The following is a 24,929-nucleotide window of genomic DNA, read 5'->3' on the forward strand; positions in this document are numbered from 1 at the left end:
ATTCCCACTGCCTGCTCTCACACTGGCAGTGCCTCACAAGTCAGCCAGGACTGATATGCCACAGGGGGGTAGAAACACCCAAACAGAGAAACTACTCTGCTTAGCAATCACATAACTTTAAAGAGGTTTAGGGTGCTCATGAAACTTTTCCCACATACTATAAAACTGTGTAGAAAGAATCTAAGGGTATGAAAACTTTTTTTTTTTTCATAAGTATAGACTAAAGGATAGTTTTACTATTATATGTACAGAATAGTTTCAATGATTCTTTTAAGCTGGATACAAAACTGCTGCTGTTACAAGGTGGCAAAGTTTACCTGTGATCCTCCCCTCCATTTAGAGGGGCTGAAGTTTTCTTACCCTTTCTCTCCCTCAAAAATAACTGCATGTCCTAAACTGCTGAAATACCTTTCAAGGAGCATGACTCCAAGAGGAGGAATGGGAAGGAAAAAAAAAAAAAGATTTTCAGAGTCTCCACTGGGATTCAACAGACTATATACTAGGAGAAAACAGCATTTTACAGGCGGCTCATTACATCAGTCACCTTGCAGTTCTGGTAGGCATGGAAAAAAACACTAGTGACACTGACTCTTAATGCAAGCATCATACAGGGAATTACAAACCTTCTCACTCCTATATGTCTGTCCTTGAGTAGTCCGAGTAAAATTACTCTCCTTAGTTTCCACACCCTGACCTGGTTTCTCCAACTCAAAAGTGCGGAATATTTTAAAATCTGATCTACTCCCTTGAAGTCAACACCTGACCCAAACAAACAAACTCTTGTGTGAAATCACACAAGAGATAACACATCTACTGTCATTCAAGGGCATACAATCTACTTCAAACAAGAAAGCCCATCTCATCCACACAACTACTTCCTCAGGAAAAAACTTAACACTGAAGGTAAAAACTGTCTACATTTAACACCCCGCAATTCATTTCTGTAAGCATATGACATCCTCAGGACCACCTATTCTAGGTAACATCCTGAAACCCTGCACAGTAAAGGAAGTGGATTATTTTTCTTCCAATTAAGACTTCCCTTTCAGTGAAGGGGGATGGATGGGGTGGAGGCTTCTTTTGTTTTTTTAAATACAGCATTTCCACCCCATCTTTCCATGATACTCAACTTCTGCCACCTCAAACATATGACGAGGCTGCTACATGCCTACTGACTTAGTGACTGTTTGCAGATTAGAGCCTATGCACTACTAATGCAGGATGGCCCAAGTTCTTCTACAATTAAGCTCCAGACATGGACACCAAAGTTTGCTGATCTGCTACATGCTTACCCAGAACGAGAGCATTCTAGTTCGCTGATATCCAACCTAGCCAAGTGAGAGGCTAGAGGGCTGTTCAGATCCTGACCTACATTTATTCAGCTGAAGAGCAGAATAATAGATTACATACTCTGTTGACATGTAAAACACACTATTTTAGGTATCCAAGTCCACAACTAAATTCTAGCCTAAAGGCTATTGAGATCCCACTTGCGTTTCTTTGTGCCATCTCTGCCCTAGTAGTAGAAGGAACTTTCATTTCAAAGTACAACTTACTCCTTTTGGCTTCTTGACTACTGACTTACAATATGAGTCAAAGCTTCCTAGTGGCTACTATTTACCTTGCCCCTATCACTTTTGGTAGCAAAGATAAGGTCTGGATGTAAAAGTCTTGAAATCATTTAGAAAGCTATTCAATCTCTAACAGCCTTCCTCCTTCTCTCCTCCCCTCTCACTTAGAAAAATACCCCAAAGAAACACAGAACGTTAACACATTTCACAGTACTGTGACTCAAACTTCCTCTCACCTTGAGATTAAATGCAATTTCCTATTTAAATGCAAACATACTGCCAGAGTACACCAAGTATTTTAGTGTACACACAAAGAACTGGTAGGATAATCAGACTGACTATCTGAAAGATTCAGAAGAAAACAAGGGAAATCTCTCAAAGAAATATGTGTTCTACTTGAAAGATTCAAGGTATGTAGGATAACTTAATCCCCTCCCCCATATGAATAAATTAATCCATTACAAATGATTACTTTAATATTGGCTTATTTTGCTTGAATATACTGTCCTTAACTGAAAATTGTGCTTTTCAAAACAGACTGCTTGCCATATTCCCTAAGTACGTAGGCAATATTGTTCGCAGAACCAAGGAAACTGGAAGTAAGACTGAGGACCAATATGGTATCTTAAGTCACCTCTTGAGAAGAAACTCCGATCTACTTCAGACTTAAAACTTGACTGAAGACTGAAACTATTCGACTAACCAAAGGCAGCAATCTCGGTTTCTGCAGCTGGTTTCGAAAAAAGGCAAGCTACTTGACAGTTGACTGGAGAAGCATTACCATATGCAGTATTAAGCTGTACTCCAAGAAACAGTAACTGCCAAAAGATGCATAGACAAACTCAGAATCAACACTGACATCATGTACTTGCCATTGCAGCAACTATGTCCTCAGTCAATCAGAGCTGAATGACATTCTCCCACATCTGCGAACAGCAGGGCTGCACTGCAATCTGATGTGCAACTGCAGACCACACACGCCTAAAACTCACTGAGGAAGCAGCAATAGCCAGAGGAGCCATGGCTATGTGAATTTCAGAATAAGCTACTGCAGCTTTGCTACAAACACAAAGACTGCCTGGTGCATTTATTCCTGCAAGAGTCATTCCTCCCAGCTGCCCCGCAGAGTGTACAGTTTAACTGCTCTGGTTTTGTCATACATACTTGCTAGTAAGATTTCCATTAAACATCTGTAATCTGCAACGCAGAACTGCTTTTCCATCACACTCCTCCACAAAAGCCAACAAGACAGCATCAGTTACACTTGCAAATTCTGGGGGTTTTGGCATAAGGGACATGCAACTGTTCGAACTAGCAACTCTTGAAGAGAAGCAAGAATAAGAATGAATCATTTATTCTCATGCTTACAGAAATTTTGTGCAACAGAGAGAGAATCAAGTTTCACATATTCTCTGAGGAACTTTGTTCTGGGGTTAGATCAGTTTATTTTTGCAGTCTAAGGCCAAAATGCACAAAATACCCATTAAAAAAAAAAAAAAAAAACAACCACCCAAGTGAGTTTTAGGTGGGTAATATCCCACTATGTTTGTATGGGAACTCTGGGCACTACCTGTTCATGGAAAGAAAGTACTGTCAACATATTCATGAAAGATGCAGAACTCCTTGACAGGTAAGAAAACATGCGGATGCATGCCACTGAAATTAATTGATTTTAACAGCCCAGTGACTAAATTAACAGCGCAGGATCCTTCTGCAATTAGTGAAGAGAAATAGGAACCTTCAAAGGTTGATCCATGAAGCCCCTAGTGATTTCCCAGGGTGACCCAAATATAGTGATGTAAAGCAGGGTTCAATTACATACTTTGAGTCCCATGTCACTTATCCTTTCTGTCAGAATGAAGATTGATCCCTAGTATAGGTGTCATCAAGCAGAGATCATGAAGTGCCAGGCACACACACAAAAAAAAGACTTTAAAGTGCTGTGCACATCAGGCAACACCTTCCGATTTCATCTTCATCACTGCATTGCAACTTTATCAGTCATTTATTCATCCAAGGTAGCTTAGCTACAATACCTTTAAAGAACATGAAAGACAAACTCAGGCATACATATACATACGCTCTACAGCATCAGAGCTGCAATGAGACCTTGGCTCAGAACTCAACCTTAAAAGCAGTGATGTAGTTCAACTTACCACATTTTTGAAGTCATCCTCTGCTTCATCAAATTTTCCTTGCTTGAGCAGTAAGTGTCCTCTCTGTAATCTTGCCTGAAATAAAACATGAGATAATTTATTTTCACTTATAAATTGGAATTCAGCAAAGTATGAACATAAGCTTCAGTTTCCTTTAGCAGGAAAAAAAAAAGTTTCATTTTACTACAGATAACAAGCTGAAACAGAGATCACAACACCCATTCTTTGTCTTCTCAATTTGACAATGTTCTTATGAGGCCTCTTTGATGGTAACGGATCACTCTGCACCAGAACTGTGGGACAAAAAGCAGCCACAGTTTTTATGAGCAGCTGCAACTCATGGAAAGAACTCATTTGAAGAACTGCACAAAACAAAGCAAATGTTTACCTTACAACACTTTCCTGATTATAGCTGCTTACAGATTTTAAGAAATCTGCAGAAATAATAAACAATAAACAATTCCCACAATTCTTCCACTAAACTTTCAGAATAACAGAAGCTATGTAAAAAGACAAGTTAATGACTTAGAAGATTTTGATTTATACGAGTATTTTCATACAACAATGAATTTAACATTTGCTCCTTCATTGTAAGCTATACAGGACATGCCGCTGCCCATGGAAAAGGGAGACAAGAGAATCAGATGGAGAGGACTCCAGCATCAGTCTCCAACTACTGAGACAGTCTCCACATACAGTATGCGGAAGTGAGAAAGGGCTAAGTAAATCAGAACTTGCAACAATCCCATAGGAAGGCAATGAGATTAGGACAGTTCTTGTGGAGAAGAGATGCCTCAGATCAAATGCTGATTAAGACAGAAGAAAAACAGAGGCATCTGTGAGCTCTCTCCCCACCCCCTGCCCCCCTGCAGAGGGAATAGCCTTGGTGACTGAGAGAAGAATAACCACAAGTGACAGAAGGAAAGTGTTTAGCAGAAATCCACGAGGAACATGAACTTAATAAAACTACTATTAGTTGTTAGAATAACCGGCTAGGCTGTACTCAGCATAGCTGCAAATTCAAGCACATACATCACTGCTATTATTTTAACCTATTTAAAGCCTTTTGAGTGATAATGTATTTTCTACTTCTGTTTAGCAAAATCTGAAAAAATAACCTTCTTCGAAGCAGGGGTTTTTTTACGCTTGAACAATTTTCAATTCCAGTAATACTTACTGATGTGAAGTCCTGCTTTAATTCAACCACTCTACTTAAATCACGAATTGCTGCTTTAGATTTGCCCATGGCTAAGTACACTGTGGCTCTTCTGTAATAAGCAATGTAGTTATCAGAGTCTCCCTCTGTAAGTGAACGAACAGTAATCAGAATACTATCTCAAAGCAACTGAAACTTTGGGTACAGCAAAACTGTAATGACTAAAAATATATTATCTGACTTTTAAGCCACTGGAAAAAATGGTACGTATCAATAAAACATAACATTTGTAACATTATCCAAGCAGTATTTTCTATGCAGTTTAATTATTTAATAATAAAGATTACAGGAACACAGTAAATGCCAAATAATTAAGAGTACTGAAGGTGAAAGATGTACACATTTTTCAGCTTTGTACAGGAGAACAGCCAGTACATACTAACGCTTTATCTCCAACTGCAGGCCTGCATTTGAAAGCGTGTTAATTCATCATTCTCCATCCCAGCCCCTGTCCATCATACAGGATGCAAGCAAATAATCCCAAAATGACCAGTATGTTAGTCCAATGTCGTCACAGACGTATAAACCCTTTACATCGTCCATTGAAATAACAGCAACTTCTTTCTTTAATACTGAACTGGGCACCAACACCCCCTCTCAACAGCAGACAAATGCATGTACATTATCAAAACCTGAAGGCTAACTTCAAGGCCCACACATTCCATGTCATCTGCTGGTCAAACTTCCAAGATACAGCAATTTTAACACTCTCTAAGCTACCACATGTATGTACACCCTTACAGGAGGCAAACATCAGTCTCTGAAACCAAGAAGAATTTTCTTGATATTCTTCTCTATGCAGTATTTCAAAGAAACATGTGACATTTACTGTGACCTCTCAAGGAAAGGTAACTTAGACCACCTAAACAACCACATGCAGTAGAAGACAGGAAATTTTTTACTGTGCTATTAAAAAAAGAAAATCATCAATCCAGAATTTGTAGAGAAGAACATCCGTATCTGAGGAACAAAACAAGTATTTCTCTTCCTCACCTTATTTGAGGTTAAAGTTGAACTTTAAAATAAATGGAACAAATAGCATTGCCAAAATCGTATGGTCAGTAACCGAGCTTCATAGCTGGCCACCTCCGTTACCAAAACACTAGTTCAGTTCTCACTGGAAAATGTATCTGCACTCTTCCTCTACAGTGTGTTGGCTGCGGCAATGCTAATGTCCAGCACTGAAATCTAATACTACTCCCATGCTGTATGCCACCTTGTATGTCAGCATTAACGACATCAAGTAAACTCAAATGTTACTGCCTTTAAAAAAAAGGAGTATTAAGTCCTACTGCATACAGCTAGATGGGTGGAGTAGGCACAAATCAATAGCTGAAATTAAGGAACTTTATTAATACACAAAGGATGAAAGACAGGAAAGAGCTAACCCAGAAAGCACGTTCCAGCACCAGATTATGATCTTTCTGACAGTCAGAATACAGTTTTGCCTCAGTTCCCCAGTAATAGTAATGAACAGCAATTGACATTTACCCAGAGAGAAGGCATAAGCCATCAACTTGACAGGATTGAAGAAAGAGTTGAAAATTTAACTGAAGAGAAAGAAAATGGACAGAAGCTTTCTTGTATTTTAGATGTTTGCAAAACAAGAAAAATAGGCTGGCTGAGACAAGACAAAAAGATCTATTTACCTCACAGTCTACAATGATGCAGTACAGGCAAAAAGATTAGAAAGATTCCTTCTCCCCTCATCTACAAACACAGTAGGCAAATCATGCTTAAAATCTTTCCAAAAAGGCAAAATACAAAGAAGAAGGAGAAGTCTGATCAAAGTTTAGGCAATCAGGCTCAAATCAACATACAACTAAGAATCCCATTAAGGTCACAACACCATAGTTACACCAGCTGCTCGAGCGCTGCTGGCAAAGCTGAGGGTTTCACCCTACCCAGGCGTCTCACTGCTCATCCCACCTCACACCGCTGCCACTTTTGCACCACCACCAGCATTTGCACGGCAACAGACTGAACTGGACTTTTCACCAAATCCAAGTTAAAGCTTGCCAACCAATGATAAAGGAATAAACCACGCTGTAACACTAACCCTGCTCAGATCCCACGGGAATGCTTTGGCAGTGACACACAAGGCAAAAGGAGTAACAGACCGCCTCTTGGTGGAATGAGGAGCTGCAATATCACAGAAAAAGAGGAAGTTCCCCCCTCCACTCCCTTTATATAAGGGAAGTTGATCTTAGAGAACTCACAGAAAATATCAGTAACTCAGAATCAGCAGATATTTCATTTAGATATCACTATTAGACCAAGGCATAAATAGAAAAGTCTCTACAGTATGACTCATTAATGTGTAACACCTTGGTATTACTCTTCTCACAGAGAAAACAATGCACTTGTACACTTTCTAACAAAGTCCAACAACTTAAAATAAAAAAACCCCATGCAATTGAGAAACTGTAGTGTTAGTGGACACTGCTCTTCACTGGTGCTGTCTGTCTCTACACTTCAATTAAAGGATCTTAACCAGCAAAGTTGCTTTAAAATTTATAGAAACAAACATTTAACTCTTCAGTTTGTTGAAAATGCGGAACACCAAAACAAGAACTCACTCACTAGTTGAGTATGAGAGAGGGACAGTTAATACACTCTTCAGTTAATATACTCTTCACTACCAGTTCAGTATCTCAAACTTGTAGCATCAGTTTCACTGAGGTTATCACCGACTTCAAGATTAAAAAAAAAAAACCAAAAAAACCCGACTATTTTAAATGTTGAAATTGTTACAGTGCTGGAGAGAAGAAAGCACGGATAAACTCAACCTTTCAAAGACATACTTTGAAAAATCTCATAAAGATGAAACCTAATCTTGATGGGATTAGATACAGGGAATACCTCATCAAACGATACCACAGTCAATTATAATTGCTTTCACACAGCTAGCTTGCAGAGCAGCAGCGACGTAGTGTTCATGTATCATGTAGTTAATTTAACAGTTTCTTTTACCAAAACATAAATATTCTACTGCATCTCTGTTGTCTCCTGTCCAAACTGCTGCATAAAGGTGCCCCAACTTCTGTGACACATGGAATGCAATTTGCAAGAAAGCAGGACACTTAATGAAGAACATAGTAGGACAAAAAAACCCACACCCAAAGGTATTTCAGTGCAAGAGTCACTTTCATGAGATACATACCTATGGCCGCATGAAAGTGAGACAAAGCATCTGCTAGCTGTCCAGCAGCCAATAACTTCTTTCCCATTTCAAGTTGTTTATCTACTTCTGCATTTATTCCACATTCAGCTCCTTAAAGAAAAACAAAAAGATCAAGGTTTTGAATGACCAGTTTGATTACACCAAATGCATATAGTGATAATACAATACATAAAACAGTTATTGATGTAGAGGCAGAAGTCAGATCTTCTCATACTAAAACAACCTGCAGCCTAGTAAACACATAGTGCATCTTCCCTGTCCCAAAAAGGATGTCAAAGTAAATAAACACTGGAAAGCACTGCATTCCAAGGTGGCACCAAATATGCATTTCTATGCCTGCCTATACATTCAGTAACATACTTTTGCACATCAAGTGTTATACATCAACTATAAAAACAGTTTCACAACATTTCTGTATGGGCTTTCAATTTCAAAAGAATCTGGAAAAACACTTATAATGCACATACAGCAAATATAAAAAGACTTTAAGGTAAATTTCATGACACTACTGATAACTTAGGACTCAACTGAGAACTGTTAGCTACCTCAGAGGTTGGCTTCTCATCTACTGCACTTTTGTCTCATCATTTCCAAGGCAAACTGTTTCCAGAGCACAAGTTTTGATATGAACGATTAAAATTCTCACTCCCTTTTCATTTAACCGGTAGTATGGACATCTTACTAAACTGGTATGTTTTTTGAAGTGCCGGTTTTAGTTTAAAGCTAATAAATTGCTGCTGCTCAACCCACAGGGAAAGACTATCGTTGAGAAGTAGCTGAGTGCAAGTACATGCTGTACATACATCAACTCAGGCACAGAGGTTTTTCATTAGTACTGCTTCCAACATTCTTCAAATTAGGACAGAACTTCACTAGAAGTTACCAGCTTACGACTATTAAAACTTTCACACTATAAACAGTTTTCTTTTACTAATAGCATAACCTATGTATAAATTTAAGCACAGTAATATATTAAAATCCTGAATAAATACATTACATTAGAAAACAATGAACAACAACTACTAGGAGTCAATTTCCTTCACTCAGGTTTTGTATCGAGCTAATTCAGATAGGCGCTTGAATTAATCTTAAATACAAAAATGCAGCAGCACTTTGAAGTCCTTTCTTAGAGTCTGAATAAAAATGTTACACTACACAGACTGAACGAAAATATATAAAAAAAATCTCACACTGAAAGGTGATTAAACAACAAAGTATTTGTAATGAAAGAACAATAATTTCTGATCACCAAGATTTTAGAACTAGGAGCTCTCACCACCTGGGATCTTAATTTAATTTTCCTTTCCTACTCCTTAATACAGTTCATAATTCTTTTAATTCCACATTATAAGAAAATCATTGAGCTGTCTACACTAAAATGAACAAAATGCCCTCTGTATCCACTGGAAAAAGCTCCATCTACTAAAAGATTGATAATAATTCAGCAAAATGGATTCAAGGGCTTCAATTCAATAATTTGTTTCAGAACAATGACAGCAAACAAATTCCTTTTTTTAGTTAATGGAAGTGACTTTATAAAATAAGCCCCAAATCTCCAGTCAGTATTTTTTTTGTTTGTTTAAATAGATGAAGTTAAGATAGTAATTACTTAACATGTAGTCAATGTGGGGATCTTATGAAACAATGCATTTTAAAATCCATTCTAGGTATGTATAGCTCTAACTGATATACATTATATATTATTATATATAGACACACAATATAAAATATACATAATATAAATAGTGCCATTGATAGTGGAGAAGTATTTATTGACAGTAATTTTTTCACACACAGTATTCTACTTCAAGGTAGCTTTTATGTGAATGTCCAATTTTCAGAAAAATGGACATTCTTCTTTGCCATTTTGCTGCTTCTTTAGCTTAAAGCTTTGATCACCAAGTAGTCCAATGTCCTCTAAAATGACAAAGCAAGCACTGAAGGAAAAAAAAAAAAAAAAACCAAAACACCAACACAACAAGAAAACCAAAACAAAACTGGAAAACAAACGCACTACAAATTTCCCTGGCTTTGGAGGTATACTAGCAACAAATCAGGTATCAAACCACAAACAGACTGAAGTATTTAACATGAGCTAAAACAAACAAAAAATTCTTAAGCTTCATCCCTCCTGTCTCACCGCACATATGAATATCTGAAATCTTTCAAAACTTGTCAGTTTGGAGTGATATCCTAGAAGTGGGCTGTAAATTACTCCTTGATGAACCTTCCATCCACCTAAACATGGCATTCAATTTTCAGAGTCTCAAGCATCTGAAGAAGCGTCCTTGTTTCACAACTAGGCACACCAGGATACCTCCAAGAATAGATTTTCCACAATAAGATGTACCTATACAATTCAGTGTCTTTCATACACATTATGTTCAGTACAGTTTTACAGTTACATAATACTTTAGGCAGGAAAGCCATCTTTTTCAAGGAAAATACTTATAATAAATAAAGGAAGTGAAAAAGGTGACCATTAATAGTAAACAGTAATAGTTATTACTATTAAAGTAAATAAAAAGTAATAAAAGCAGGAGCAACACGGATAAAGAAATAAGGCAAACTGTGAAGGACTATAGGTACCCTGCAGAACAAGACTAATTACACTAGACATACATTAAAACTTGGCTCTGAAAGTTGCTGAACATCATGAACTGATCTAAGAATCTCCAGAAGCAGCCAGTGTAACCATGATGCAAAGTGACATTTACCGTAACTACTCAGGAACACTGTATGCTGACCTGATAGTTGGGCTGTTTGTTCATATAAATCTATTGCTTATTCATTTTCTGGCTGTAGGCAAACAATTGCTTTAAATAAACCACCCCACAGTAGACATCTGAAAACTGTTAACATAGGTTACAGAGAATTTGAGTCCTTAGACTCCTGTGCCTATTTGGATATCTATTCACTCTTTGGTCTGGGAACGAACATAAGGACTCAAGTTCAACTGGAGGAAAAAACAAACTAATCCCACGGAGCTCTTTCCAACAGACGGACAGTCATTAGTGAGCTGGATATCAAGGGCCCAGCACTACAGCTGAAATAGCTTTGTATGCTCCAGCAAGAAAATAAATTTATGCAAGAGGTATGCAAGCATACTGTTTATTTTTAAAACCTCCAAGTATTTTAATTTTAATATTATTTCTAAAGGCTGCCTAATTGTTATCTATTCACCAAGGACCTTAAACAACCACACACAAGAGCCCCAGCTGTCAAATCAAGTCAGATATTCCGGATAAATTCAGAGTCTGTAGTCCTGGCACTAATGCAAGAGGGGAGGAGGGAAAGAAAAAAAAAAAAAACCACCCCAAAACACAACAACAGAAAAACCAAAACCACCCAACCAAACCCAAACTACTCCCAGGTAAGAATTGGTACCAGCCCTGACAACTCAAAGGAAGTCAGGCAGAAGGCACGTGAAAGATAAGCAGGTGCAGCTAACCTGTTTTTCCAGTTAAATACACTCACTTCAAATAAATTATAACTTCCTCGGAGGATTTTTGTTTTATTAGAATAACTAGTGCTAATACGTGGGCACCTAAGTATACAAACTTCAACTCTATCCTCATATAATCAGTCACATCCACAGTGTAAAAAGCTTAAGAAAAGCCCCCAACTTGAAAACAGTTTTAAGATTTTACATTTGCCTACACACTCCTCTTTATCCCCTGTAGAAATTCCACCTACTTTTTTTTTTTTTAAATCTTGACGCCAAGCTCGGTAACAGAACTATGAAAATAAACAGAATTAGTTCCAACTGTGTACCAGAAACAGAATTGTTTCAAAGACAAAAAAGAAACATGCATGTTGCTAATCTTAATTACAATGATCTAAACTTTTTTTTTTTTAAACACATAAAAGAGCTTGATGATTGTCTTGTCGCGTGAGCGCGACATCCTGCTTTTTATGGGGTGTTTTTTGATCAGAATGACCCCGTGTTTACCATAACAAGTCTTAAGTTTGCTGTTATTTTTAAACAGGTTTGGGCTTTGTTTTTATGTGTGTTTGCAAGTATGTTTTTCAAGGACAAGACTGCACAAAGCAAGAAGTGGACAAGCAACCACAGTTTCAGGAGCAATAAGAAAAGGCTCACAAGGAGCCTCAGAGCATCCAGTTGAGCCATGTGTACCTTCCACCCATCAAGTTTTTACACCCTCCGTTTGCAAAGAAAGTTGGTAAATATAGCTAAGACTGGCAAACCAAAAAGCCACCCCCACCTCCCCAAGTATCCTTTGCTATTTGAGGGGGAAAAAAAAAAAAACACAACCTCCCAAACTCAGGACAGAAACATAGGGTGTGGGGGATAGGGGCGAGAGAAACACTTCAGGCTAGCGGTCTGACCATAACAAACTGAGCTCTGTATACTCAAAGCCCATATCATCTTCCCCTTATTACATTTCCGTTCTTTTACTACTAGGAACGAGAGGGGGAAGAGGAACAATACTCCTCTGCCCTCTCAGTTGCCTCTTTTTGTTGCAGTTAGCATGGACAAACAGCCATGAAGGATGAATCTTCCCAAGAGGTGATTTGTGTCAAATGCGAGCTTATTCAGCGCAAGTCGGGGTATTTGAAGAGGAGGAATTCAGGAAACACAACAGTAAGGGCTGAACTGCAACCTGCCACATCACCAAGTACTCAAAAACCTTTTTACTGAACTCATTTACCAGCCAGATATAAATTAGTATTCATAGATATCAACTGTAAGATACAAAGTTAATATAGGCCACTGTTCCACTGAGTCATGAATCAGATGGCACAAGGTAGACTTCTATTATCAAGACAGCAAGATGCAAATTTAAATGTGAATACGAACACCCTTGAGTTCAAAGACGAGTAATATTGGGGGAAAAAAACCAAACCCAGATACTTAATGTAACCCCCCTAAATTCCCTAACTACGTACTCTGGAAAATTAACTCATGAACTAAAACATTAGTAAGTTCAATAAGTAAGATCCAGAACCATCACTTGTCAGTCTGTTACTGTACTGTACATCTTTATTAATTGAAGTTAAGAAAATATATCCCAAACTACAAAATGTGGCTTTGTCCACACAGCCATTAAACCATATACTTGAAAGAGGTTGGCAAATCCAAACAAAAAATCCTCAGCAGGAACATCACTGCCACAATCTTAGGGAAAAAGTAGTATACTTTGACCACAATTGTTATTTTTCCTCTAACACTACCAGAATACACATCCCAAAAAGGACTTCAACACCACAGTATGTAGCCTTATACTACAGAGCATCTTTGCCACAGTATGTTCCTGCTGCCACTCGGCCAGCTGAAGTATTCATTAGTTTAGCACATCAACTGAATTTCTAATGTCAAGCCCGGGTCAGTCTTAAGTCGACGGGACTTATTCTGACTATTGACAGCTTCAGTTCCACTTCAGTCTGCCACTGCCAGTTAAACAACATTCCTCAGGTGAAACTCTGACTACGTGCACAATTGTACAACCAAGTTATAAATTTAACAGAAGCTTGTGAATAAAAGTTTGGCCATACAGGTGTTGCTGACAGCGTACTCTGAAAGTAAACAGGCCACACGAAGGGCAGATAAACTTCTCTGCTGAACTTCAAATACTAGTGGTGAGAGAAAAAAAATAAACAAACCAAAATCCACAACAAAAAACATAAACGAATGCAATACAACTGACAAAAGCGTCAGCAAACGTGTAGGTCTGGCACTAATAATGGCTGCGGCAGAGGAAGACCACTGAAAAAAAGCCTTTGAACTTGGCAACTGCACAAAACTCATAGAGAAGTGAGAAATTCAAGGCCAGTACGGACCTGGCCAATGCTGTCACACAGTTGCACTCGAGGACACGACGATATTTCCAAGCCCTCACAGTAGCTGGCACCCTATCAGCAGGCCACGGAAAACGAAGCGCACATCAAGCCACCTCAAACAGCACCGCCAGAATTCAGATAAAAACAAACAGGTTACGAGCAGCGTAACATTACACACCCTTCGCAACAGCCCTGATGAGGTGGCAGTCCTCTACCTCCTTCTTCCTCACACCCGTTCCAGAAATACTCCCCCCCCTCCCCGGGACGTCCACCGGGGGCGGCCCCCGGCCCCCCCCCGGCGCGGCCAGCCCAGCCCAGCCCCTCGCAGCGCCTGCCTCAGGCCCGCCGGCTCCCTGCGGGCAGGCCGCGGCTCCGCTTCGCTTCTCCACCGGCACCTCGGCCCGGCTATGCCGGCTGCCCCACAGCCCGGCCGGACACCCGAACACCCCCAACCGGCGCTACCGCCGCCCAGAGCTCGGAAGGAGGGAGGGCGACCGGCTACCGGCTTCCCCCCCCCCCACCCCCGGCCAAGCACCGCTGCGGGCCCAGCAGCGGCCCCGCCTCAGGCTCGCTTGCCCCACGCCGGGGAAGCGGCAGCCGCCCCTACCGCCACACACACCCCGGACCGGACCGGACCGGGCCGGGCCGCAGCTCGCCCGCGCCCCCTCCCAAACCGCCGGCAGCAACGCGTCGTCCCTCCCCCGGCCCTCGCTCACCCTGGTACTGCAGGTCGAAAAGCACGAGCAGGAAGGGCAGCGCGGAGCCCAGGCGGCCGGCGGAGGCCGCGGGAGACACCATCGCCGCCGCCGCCCCCGTCCGCGACGCCCGCGGCGACAGCCCGGGCCGAGGGCTCCAACTTCTCCGGGGTGGGTCGTGGGCGCCTCTGATTGGCCGCGTCAGCTCGCCCGCCCGCCCCCTACGGCCGAACGTAGACGGGCAGTCAGGCTGCACGTCCGCTGCCGCCGCTGAGCCTGCGCGAAAGGAAGGGGGCTCCTCCCGCCCCCCTCCCCGCGCATGCGCGGGAAGGCGGAGCGACGGCGGCGCCCACAGCGGGGTGCCCTCACAGGAGATGGCGGCGGGTCAGAGCGCCAGCGGGAAGGGTAAACCCGGAGGGTGCCCATCTGCCTCTGGATTTTTATCTCGTGTCTTTTCACCCACCCCCTCCTACCGCAGCCAGGCTTCTCCTGGGGTGAGGAGGGCTTTGTTCCAGGCCCAGGTTTAGCCCGTCGGAGGGTGCTCTGCAGGCGCTGGCAGGCCTGGAGAAGGAGGCGGGCTGCTTGGCCCCGGCCAACCGGGGAGTGAAACGGCTGGCGTCGGGGATAATGGAATGAGTTTAACACTTCTCAATATAAAGGGCCACCTTTTGGGGTGCGATGGTTGCCGTTATCCTTCATTTTCCAAAGACGGTATCTCTGGACTGCTCCTGGTAGAAAAATCGGGCAGTAAGTCACAAGTAAATTGATCCTGGTTCTTTATTGCTGTGGCTGACCTAGCCATAGAGCAGAGGAAGGCAAGTCAGTTTTAAAACTCTACTTGGGTGTCCCGGGGGGACAATCCTGTTCTCCACTGAGGCAGAGCAACAAAGCCAAGATAGTCAGCATGGCCCTAACTGTATGTTGACCTCCAGGCGTGCCAAAAAAGTATTAGGGAATTTACCAGACTGCAGAAAAATCAGTATTTTCATGCTAGAAGTTTGTATTGTATTGGATCTGTAAATGGAAAGCAAAGGCTGTGTCAGATAGCCTACAATGTAACACATTTTTTGGAGACCTCTTTTTCACTAAGTAAAATAAAATGTATTTTTAGTTACCACAGAAAAACTAATCTTGCATCTGCCTAGTTGTTCATGGGTTCAAATTACCTGCTTTGTGTTGTTGGATAAACGATTCATATTAGGGGCATATTGTACGTTCTACCCCACCAATGTAAAAAAAATTAAAAAACCTTGTTCCCAGGGGAAATCTGCCGAGAAAGTAACGAACTTGAGGCTTGAAGTCTGATTTGGCAACCACAGAGATTTTTCATTCCTTAGGTACTGTCACATTACCCTTCTCACCTCAGATAATATAATTTACAAGCTTTTCTTGAAAGATCAGACTGAAAAAGGAAAAATAAGTTATCCCTCTTCAACGTTTCATTTGGAAGATGATGCTTCAAAGGGATCACCTTGAAATCTGACCTGCAGAAGATATTCAGAAATAAGAACTTGAAATAATATAAGAAGTGATAGATGTGAAATGAATAATTGATAACATTCTAAAAGTGTCAGCGTGAGGAAGAACATGACAACTCTAGCACTATGGATAAGACAAAATATGAAAGCCTAAAACTGAACTGAGCAGAATGCAATCACTGTTATAGTAAATGAATTCCTTTGATTTTACCTGAGGAAAAAAGTATTAGACCAAAGCCAGATAAAATGAATATGAAAGGGAATTTACACCTCCAACCCTCTAAGATAACTGAAAATAATGGCCTGTTAATAACAAGATTAGGAGAAAACAATCTGAAGAAAACTCAGTACCTCATACCGGAATATGAAGCATAAAGATTCAAGCATCAAATCCCTTAAAGCAAGATGTAAAGTATTATGATTAAAGCATCAAGTATCATTTTGAGCAGATGTTTGACAAGCCTTTGATCCTTGATCTTGGCCCTGAAATACTGAGCCAAGGTCAGTATTTCAGGCTGACACAGTAATCTAACAGTATGTAATGCCAACACTACAAAATGATATGCTCAAGGAGAAGGCATTTATCGTTGTCACTCTGTGCTAGAAATGCCACCAGGTACACAGAATTACACAGTAATTCTTGAAAATGACTGTAAGCCGAGAAGGCCCGTTCTTCATTATCATAGATGCCCAAACTTATATAATTTAGATACTAAGTGTAAACCTGGGAGAAAAAAGTTCTTTAACACATATTCCCTTGTGCAATTTCAGAAGCAGACAAGATGCAGAAGAGGAAAAAGACTTGAGAAAACATGAGTTGGACTTGATCTTAAAGGTCTTTTCCAACCTGAATGATTTTATGATTCTATTATGACATGCCAACATTATATTTTGGAATTTGAAAAATAGAAAAGCAGTACAGCTGTAATGCAAAAGTCTTTCAAAGGGATTAATCAAAATTAGACTGGTATCAGAAACAAGTTTTTTCAGCACTCTTGAGTTTTGGAGTGAAAGAGTGGATGGCAAAGACTACACTAACGCTGAAATTGGTCAAAAGACAGCCAAAGAATTTTCTCCCAGTTACTGCTGGTAATATATATAGTAACAGCAGATGGCAGCAATTAGCAAGGAATGACTCTTGACGCTAATCATTGCTTCTAATAGGGACGGTGAACTGAATATGGTGTCATATGGTGGAGATAGTTAAATCTGTATTTTCTGTTTATTAACAGAGAAACCTTCTCAGATATAATATAGTAAGAAGCCTGGATTAGACGTGACAACAGACAGTATGCTTGGCAATACGTTTTAATTAACAATCTCGATTCCAAAACCACCCAAATAAAAGTTTCCCGATACAGGAAAAGAAGCAATATAGCAGACTATTAAGTTGCATGCACAGTCTAGTATGAAAATAAAGGAGGAGGCGTGAGAGGATGATAACACAGAGATAACTATTCTCAGGGCTGCTTGTAAGAAGTTTCTCAGACCTTAGACCTTGTTTTTATTCTCGCCCATGTACATCCCTATCAGAAACTTAGCTGTGTTGCAGCTAAATGAAATAGTAGTGTACATCTGGTTAACATGGGATTATTGTTTATGTAGCCACATCTTTTGGTAATTTCACATTTGGATTGGTGTTCCTAGGAGAGGACTTCAGGGAAATGCCTTTTTCTGGGCTCCTTTTGCAGTAAATGGAAGCAGAAAGGCTCCTACAACCTGCATTTCAGCACGAGAACTTAATTTACATGCTCTAAACTTGCAGTAGGAAAAGCTGATCTTTGTCCATAGACTTGAAAGGGAGTGTGAGGGACCAGGCTTGTTTAGGGCAAGGCTAGCCTCTGTCCCAACAAAATTCTGCATGTACGTCTTCGTCATATCTGTGATGGGAGAAGTACACTTCTGGTGTGGAATTATTTATCCCTCTGTGCTATGACCTTGTGTGTAGATGCTATATGAAAATACTAACTACTACCTGCTATTCATACTGCTATAAATATGCTTTACATAGCCCATTTGGTCTTATTTATTTATTTTAAGCATCTTGTAATACAGGTCCTTGAGTCTGCTGTATTCACTAAGCTATATCACTAGTTAATTTATCAACGGGGCTGTGTTATATGTAGGACAGAAGTTGGAAAAGGGAAATTGGACATCAGTGTTTCCTTACACTTGAATTTATTTTAATCAGGGGAATTATACTATGTCTGCAACTTTTCTCACTAGCCATGGTAGCAACAACAAACTCCAAACATCTCAAAACACATCCATTATCTCCTGCCTAACTTAACCTTCTGGTATAATGAAGTGTCAAACAGGGAAGGGGATATTAGGAACCCCATTTTATGCTTTACCCTGACATTTTAGTGTCCCAATTAGAGTTAGCCGGGTAGCAGACACTTCGGGGTGGGGTGGGGGTGGTGTTTGAAGCAGTCCCAATTAGAGTTAGCCGAGTAGCAGATACTTTGGGGGAGGGGGGTGTGTGTGTTTGAATCAGAAAAAGTCTAGAAATAATTCAAATTAAAACCTAATTTCAATTTGGAACAATGCAATGCAAACAGTACTTTTTCAAGTATTTTGATTTAAGATAAAAACTCAGTTCTGTTGATTTTGGGACAGGGAAGTCTTGACAGAAATTGAATATTTCATTTATTATGAAAACACACCCCTTTTAAAACATTTATTTTATTTTTTTAAGGCATAGAACATTTTTAAATTAAAATGCTGCTCTGAAATAAGTAAAAAACTTTGCTTCAAACATTAAAATATTGTTTTATTTCTGAAACAAAGCATTCTGTTTTGAAAATATATGGAAAATTTTAACATTAATGAACTCTCCTGTGTTTTTGATTGAAGCAATTCATTAAATTCAGCCTGTTTTCACAACTAGTTTTGATTTCCCTGAAGCTGTTTTTGGTTTACCTAACATTTATCACAATTTTTTTTCTCAGCTCAACTCTGAGTTTCAAACCTACATGATAACTCCAAGGTGTTTGTTTCTCTGGAGCGTCTCTTTGATTTTAAAAAATGTGGACAATATCATTGACAAAGTATTGTGCCATCACTGGAGGTGTTCATTCCTATCTTATGTTCTGCCAAAACACCAAGGTCAGCAAATTTCACACTTCAAAGAATTTTGACTACAAAGTTAAAGTGTGCATGTGTGCAACATTACCTCTGCCTGCTCTAGCAGACACCTCCATACTCTTCTTTCGTAAGTAGGAGTTTCCTGTGTCTCTTAAGCAATTATTCAAGACATTTGGCAAAAGAGTACCCCTCATGCACATTTTTACAAGCATGTAAGCCATAGCCATGTGATGCCATCTAGCATCCTCTTTTACGCACCCACCTCTGAATCAACAGTCTTCATTTATCCTCCAAGTGCTAACAGTCCAAAAAGGTGATAAAATTCGCCTTGCTGATGCAGCAGTGATGGCCTGAGGAAATGAGGCATCCTGCATCTCTCTTATGACCAGATATCCAGAGGCCAAGCAGAGGAGATCATCTATATACATTGCCCTTCCTCACATTCACAGGTTTGCTCCAGCTAATCCTTTTTGCCATTCAGTACATCAATCTGCAGACAAGTGCAGCCTAAGGAAGAGCTTGTGTACATCCTGCGGAGTGGCTGGTATGTTGATTAACTCTTCATTTCCTGGTTTTCAGAAATTAGAGTTTTGCTGCATCCAGGACTCTGAAAAGTCCTGAAGGGGCACAAAGTCCTAAGGCATGTGCTTAAATTTTGAGTATCAGGATTGACAACGTCTGAAAAAAAAAGGAAAGGGGAAAGAGATTGCCCTTGTATGCTTTATGACTTGAGTTCTGATAGATGGTAGTTCGTTTTTCTTTTTCATACAGTTTATTTCCTTCCCACAAAAATGATTGTGTCCCAGTCAGTGTAAAACTGCAATGTAGTTGCTAGAAAAAGAACAAATATCTAATGTATGCCATTAAAAATTCACCCAGAAGTTGCTAAGTATTAAAAACTAAGTCCTTGATTCGGTTTTAATGTTCGGTGACCTTCATTGCTTCAACAGTATCAATGGTTTCTAAATACAAAAAAGTTAAATACACACATCAGACAATGGACAGTGGATGTTTTTCTGAGTGCAAACCTGAGCTTGGCTGAGTGGAGCTCACTGGGTGAACCCGGTGGGTTGGAAGAGGGTATCTACCCTGCCCGGAGCTGCAGACCGCCTGGAAGCAGTGCAAACATGATTCCTGTTTCAGCGCTGTGTCTCAAGCTCAATGACAGGGCTCTGGGGTGTGCTGACTGCTGAGTTACGGCAGACAGTGAGCCAGGCTGAGGCTGACATCACTTGAGTTGCTCTGCTGAGTATCCACAGAGGCTCCCGGTCAAACTCTGCTTGGCAAAGGAATGGCCGGAGCCAAGGGGAATCACAGTCGTCCTGGCTGAGGTCCTGCCTGCAGCCTTCACTCTCCTCATCGCACAGAGGTACATCGTGCGTGCCCTGAGACTTGGCCATGTGAAAATTATGACAGGTCAAGAAAGGGGTTTGAATGGTCAAGAAAGTATCCCTGTGCTAAAACTATGGTAACTGTAATTACCTTATTGTTCACGTACTGGGAAAGAAGTTAACAGGAAGGCAAAAAGTCTTCAGAAATGAGACAGAAATTTCAGGTTACATTCACCCAACAAGTGAAAAAGCTTCACGATGCTGTTCTTGGCATATGACTTAGGTGTTGACCACAAATAAGACAGACAGGACGCTGTTACAATATCTATGTGTAAAGTAGATGAAACTCACAATCAGTGAGTTTACAGACATGTCTTTAGAGTTAAGTTGAATTCCCTTCATGTTTAGGAGAAAGGAAGATAAATGAACTGTGTGGTCATCTCAGTAAAATCCCGCTAGATTCGTTATGTGAAGATAAACCCTTAAGAGAAGCTGTTTTATTTGAAGAAAAGAAGATTTTGTTGGAGAAGACTCTGAAGTACCCAAACTTGAAAATGAAATTCGTTAAACTACACGGGGCAGTGTCTCTTCAAACTGCTTAATCACAGCTAGTAGTGTGTGTTGGAATGAAGGACGTGGCACAGAGGAGACAGGAGAGTGGCTCATCCTACCTTTATTTTCTTTTTAATGTTTTGTTTTCCTGTGACAAAAATATATATTTAAATAATTTCCTCAGGTAAACTAAACAATGGTAAGATTGAACAAATGGAAGTATTATAGGCATTAATATTGAAAAATGTGCAGTGGAGGGAGTTGGCAGGAAGGAAAAGATTAAATAAGCTGAGAATCTGGCTAGACTTATTATTATACCTGTACCATGCTACTCAAGGCATCTTTCCACCAGAGTGAATGATTACTGGTATGCGTCACTGAGAGTGCTGTAGGAGAAAGATTACTGAAGAGTCTATTTCTCAGTTCCCAAGACAGTTTTTCCCCTGCCCTCTCAAATTAAAACACCTTGCAGGACATGTATGGCGTCCTCCTCCATTCCACAAAACACGCAGGTAATTTTTTCACTGAACGCACTGCATCCGGGCCCCGAGAGCACCGCCCGGCCTGGCTGTCCCTGCCCAGCCGCCCCCACCTTGCCCAGGGCCCAGGACCCCATGTCATCTCCCCCGGGGTCCTCAGCCCCTGCCCTGGCTGCGGGGCTCTGCCCTGCTGCCCCATGGGGAGCAGCCGGCCCACGACACCTTCCACAGCTACCCAGGACATTTCCCAAATAGCCATGGCCGAGATGCCATCATATTTCACCCCACCGTCAGAATAATCTCTCCTTTTTCTGTTCTCCAGTTGCAGGTACCCTCTATAAGCCTCACAAATACCTCACCCCAATCAATATCCTAGGTTTGCTTCTTGCACTTTAACTCGCCTTCCTCATCCCATCTTAATTCTTCCTTAGCTCTTCTCACCAGCTTTCCATAAAAATCTTTCTACTTCCTAGAAACCTCAGTTCTTCCCTACTCCTTTTTCCTGAATTCTACCAAAAAACCCCCATATTCATCGTCGCACTGTGTCAACAGAACATGAAAAATCCTCCTAGAACAGATCATAGTTTCATAGTAGTTTCATAAAACTGTCATGCACACAAACTACCTCTAGAGGACTCTGTTAATTGCAAGTCCTCTAAGTAGAGGACTTAAGTAGTAAGGTAGACCTAACATATTTGATAAACTTGGACCACAAACTGGGAATGATCTTCATTCAAACCATTCCTTGCAGTAGGCTGCCATGTGGAAAATAATGTGTTAGTGCACAATAATGAGACATACAGGCTAGAATAGGAAAAGTGTGTAAAATTTGAAGTGTGACTGGGTAGAAGAAGCTGGGAATAAAAAAATACAAGGGGAAGAAAAGGCTTTGAGTTAGGACTCTAGAAAGTCTTAAGTGCCTCAATGCAAATTTAGATTCCTAAAATTCCCATTCAGCTATCGCCTATTACTGTAAAAAAAAAAAAAAAGGTTGGTAGCTAACTGGAGAATTTAGTATCCCACTGTCGCCTAGGCACCTAAAGAAAAAAATACACCACCTTGTCTGAAAACACCCAAAGCACCATGTCTTCAAGAAATGAGCTGCTGAGAGTCTTTCACTGTGCGCAAGGTGGGCATACCTTAAGCTAGTTCACCAGAGGAGCATATCCCACACGTTCTCACAGTACGTCTGTTAAACGTGACGGCTACTGAACTTCAGAAGGCGGCTAGTGGAGAAAGTTTACCATCTCTCAAGGCAGCAATTCAGAAGGTACATCACCTGCATGGCTGGGTATCAGCTGAAACCTTCTAGGCAGATGTAGGTGCACGTTGGATTTATGGTGATTGCACACCACTGCCTGTTTATGCACGGACAGTAATCACCTGTCTGCTTCAGCCAGACTGCGGGCTGTCCTAAACCTCCTGCATCAAGTCATGCTGATGGGGAACAGCTAAAATGCTCTTGGTCCTCTCCTAGTAAATCCATGCATGTTTTAGGAAAGTATTTTTGTCTCCAAGCTATATGATATAAGGCGAGGAAGGAGGAACCAGGCACCAATGTGGGTTAACGAATACCTGCTATTGCCAAGTGAGGCTTGCAGCAAGTAATTAAAGATTAATTGAGCTCTGGAAGGAAGTAAGAGGGAAAGAACAAGACACTGTCTAGCAGACCGGGTGATGTCCCCACCCTCACAAAATAGAAAACTTGGTTCTAGCTCTTGTTCCAAGAGCTGCATGTGTATGTAAACAGGTAAGCGACCAAAATCCAAGTGTTTCTGCACACTCCATACACATCTCCCCTCATCAACTGATGAGAATCTCCAACATTTTCTCACCCAGTTAGCATCTACTTTGATATAAAAACCAGCTTCAGCAAGAGATCCTTTGAAGGCATGCTGAACAGACTATGTTAGGGCATTTGAAGAAGGGCATGGGGTATAAAACTTCTTGGGCACAGAAGGGACTGCACTTCCACATCTTGCTTTCTGAGTGCTCCAACTATGCACATGTGCTCATCAACTTGTTTTGCCTTTTTGCCTCTAGGCCTGACCCAAAGAGGCTGTGACTGTCACATTGCTAGTTTTAAAAGTCTTCTCTTCATCATTAGTGTTAATTAAGGTTTACCACACTAAAGCCTTGATATCTCCATCTGCCTCCGGCAATGCCTACTTTAGCAATTAGTGCAGCCCAACAGGAGCAGATCTGCAGAAACAGAAGTCAGTACTGAGGGCCTGACCTCCACATTTTACACGTGTTCAGGTTTTCCTTCAGACTAGCTCTAGCCTGATCCTATGGACTGAACTCCCATTAGTGACTGCAGCACACTGAAGTACCCTTAAGACATTAAAAACTGGATTTACGTATTGATTACTTTTTTTTTTTTTAATCTGGTGTACACAGCATGTATGCCCACATCAAAACTGTTGCAACAACATTTTGTGGTTCGGGAAGGAAAGTTGGCATCTTGGTAAGTCTCTGAACATGCATGTTGAGAGCCAGAAGTTTTCCAGAGCTTATTGCCTGTGTACTTTGGAAAAAAATGGTGTCTCCCTGACTGAATGGAACTCCTAAATGAAGATTAGGTGTCCTAATGTGCAATGGTCATCTCCTCCGCAGAATTTGCTGGCATGTTTTATATCAAACACAAACTGAAATTTTCCTCCTTGCCACAAAGACTGCACAGCATTTATTTTGGAAAACACACAGTTCAAAACCTTGCAGGGAAGAGGAAGAAAATCAGGAGGATCTGATGTAATCTGTAGCCATTGCACTGATTCCACGGGCACGATAGGATGCGTTTTTTCAGTGAACCCGATCTCTTCGCGTAAGGTACCTTCAGGAAAGCATACTCCCGCCTTACGTTCTCACTGGAATTCGGTGTCCTCTTGTTTTGGCACACTGCAGGACACCACTCATGAAAGAGCCATCCCCCGGACCCCCCCATGGGAGTTCGCGTTCCACTCGCTGCAGCCCCCCGAGGTCCCCCGGCAAGGGACTCCCCCGAGGAGGACGCCGCTTCGCAATTTTAAATGCATCGTCTTCGGCGGCTTGCGTGGCAAAAAGTGCCTTTAATTTCAAAAGGCAATCTTTCAAAAGCTTCTTGTAACTTCCCTTCTATTTTAAAGAAGAAAAAAAAAAAAAAAAAGAAAGAAAAATAGGCTGCTTCTGGTCAGAGGGGGTCGGGACGCCGCTCCTGGGTGAGGACCAAGCCAAAGGACATCCCGCGTGGGCATCAACATCAGCCGAGAGCCGGCGAGCGGCCCCCGACTCATCCTCGGCGGCCTGGGGGCGGCGGGAGGCGCAGGGGAATGGGGACGGGGGAGGCGAGGAGGAGGAGGAGGAGGAGGAGGAGGAGGAGGAGGAGGAGGGAGGCGAGCT

The 24,929-nt window shown here is 41.2% G+C and overlaps 1 protein-coding gene across 1 annotated transcript in view; it reads right to left on the bottom strand.

Annotated features, from left to right (window-relative positions):
• DNAJC3 (DnaJ heat shock protein family (Hsp40) member C3) overlaps window positions 1-14,821 on the bottom strand; it is a 37,375-nt gene extending 22,554 nt beyond the window's left edge. Inside the window, exons 1-4 of the mRNA XM_030036297.2 lie at window positions 14,646-14,821; window positions 8,107-8,217; window positions 4,905-5,029; window positions 3,728-3,802 (exon numbers count right to left, since the gene is read on the bottom strand). Of these exons, the coding sequence (XP_029892157.1) occupies window positions 3,728-3,802; window positions 4,905-5,029; window positions 8,107-8,217; window positions 14,646-14,727 (393 nt within the window). The 5' untranslated portion in view covers window positions 14,728-14,821. The remainder of the gene's footprint in view (window positions 1-3,727; window positions 3,803-4,904; window positions 5,030-8,106; window positions 8,218-14,645) is intronic.
• Between the last annotated feature and the right edge of the window lie 10,108 nt (window positions 14,822-24,929).

Source organism: Aquila chrysaetos, chromosome 14 (assembly GCF_900496995.4).
Source record: "Aquila chrysaetos chrysaetos chromosome 14, bAquChr1.4, whole genome shotgun sequence".
Classification (NCBI taxonomy): Eukaryota; Metazoa; Chordata; class Aves; order Accipitriformes; family Accipitridae; genus Aquila; species Aquila chrysaetos.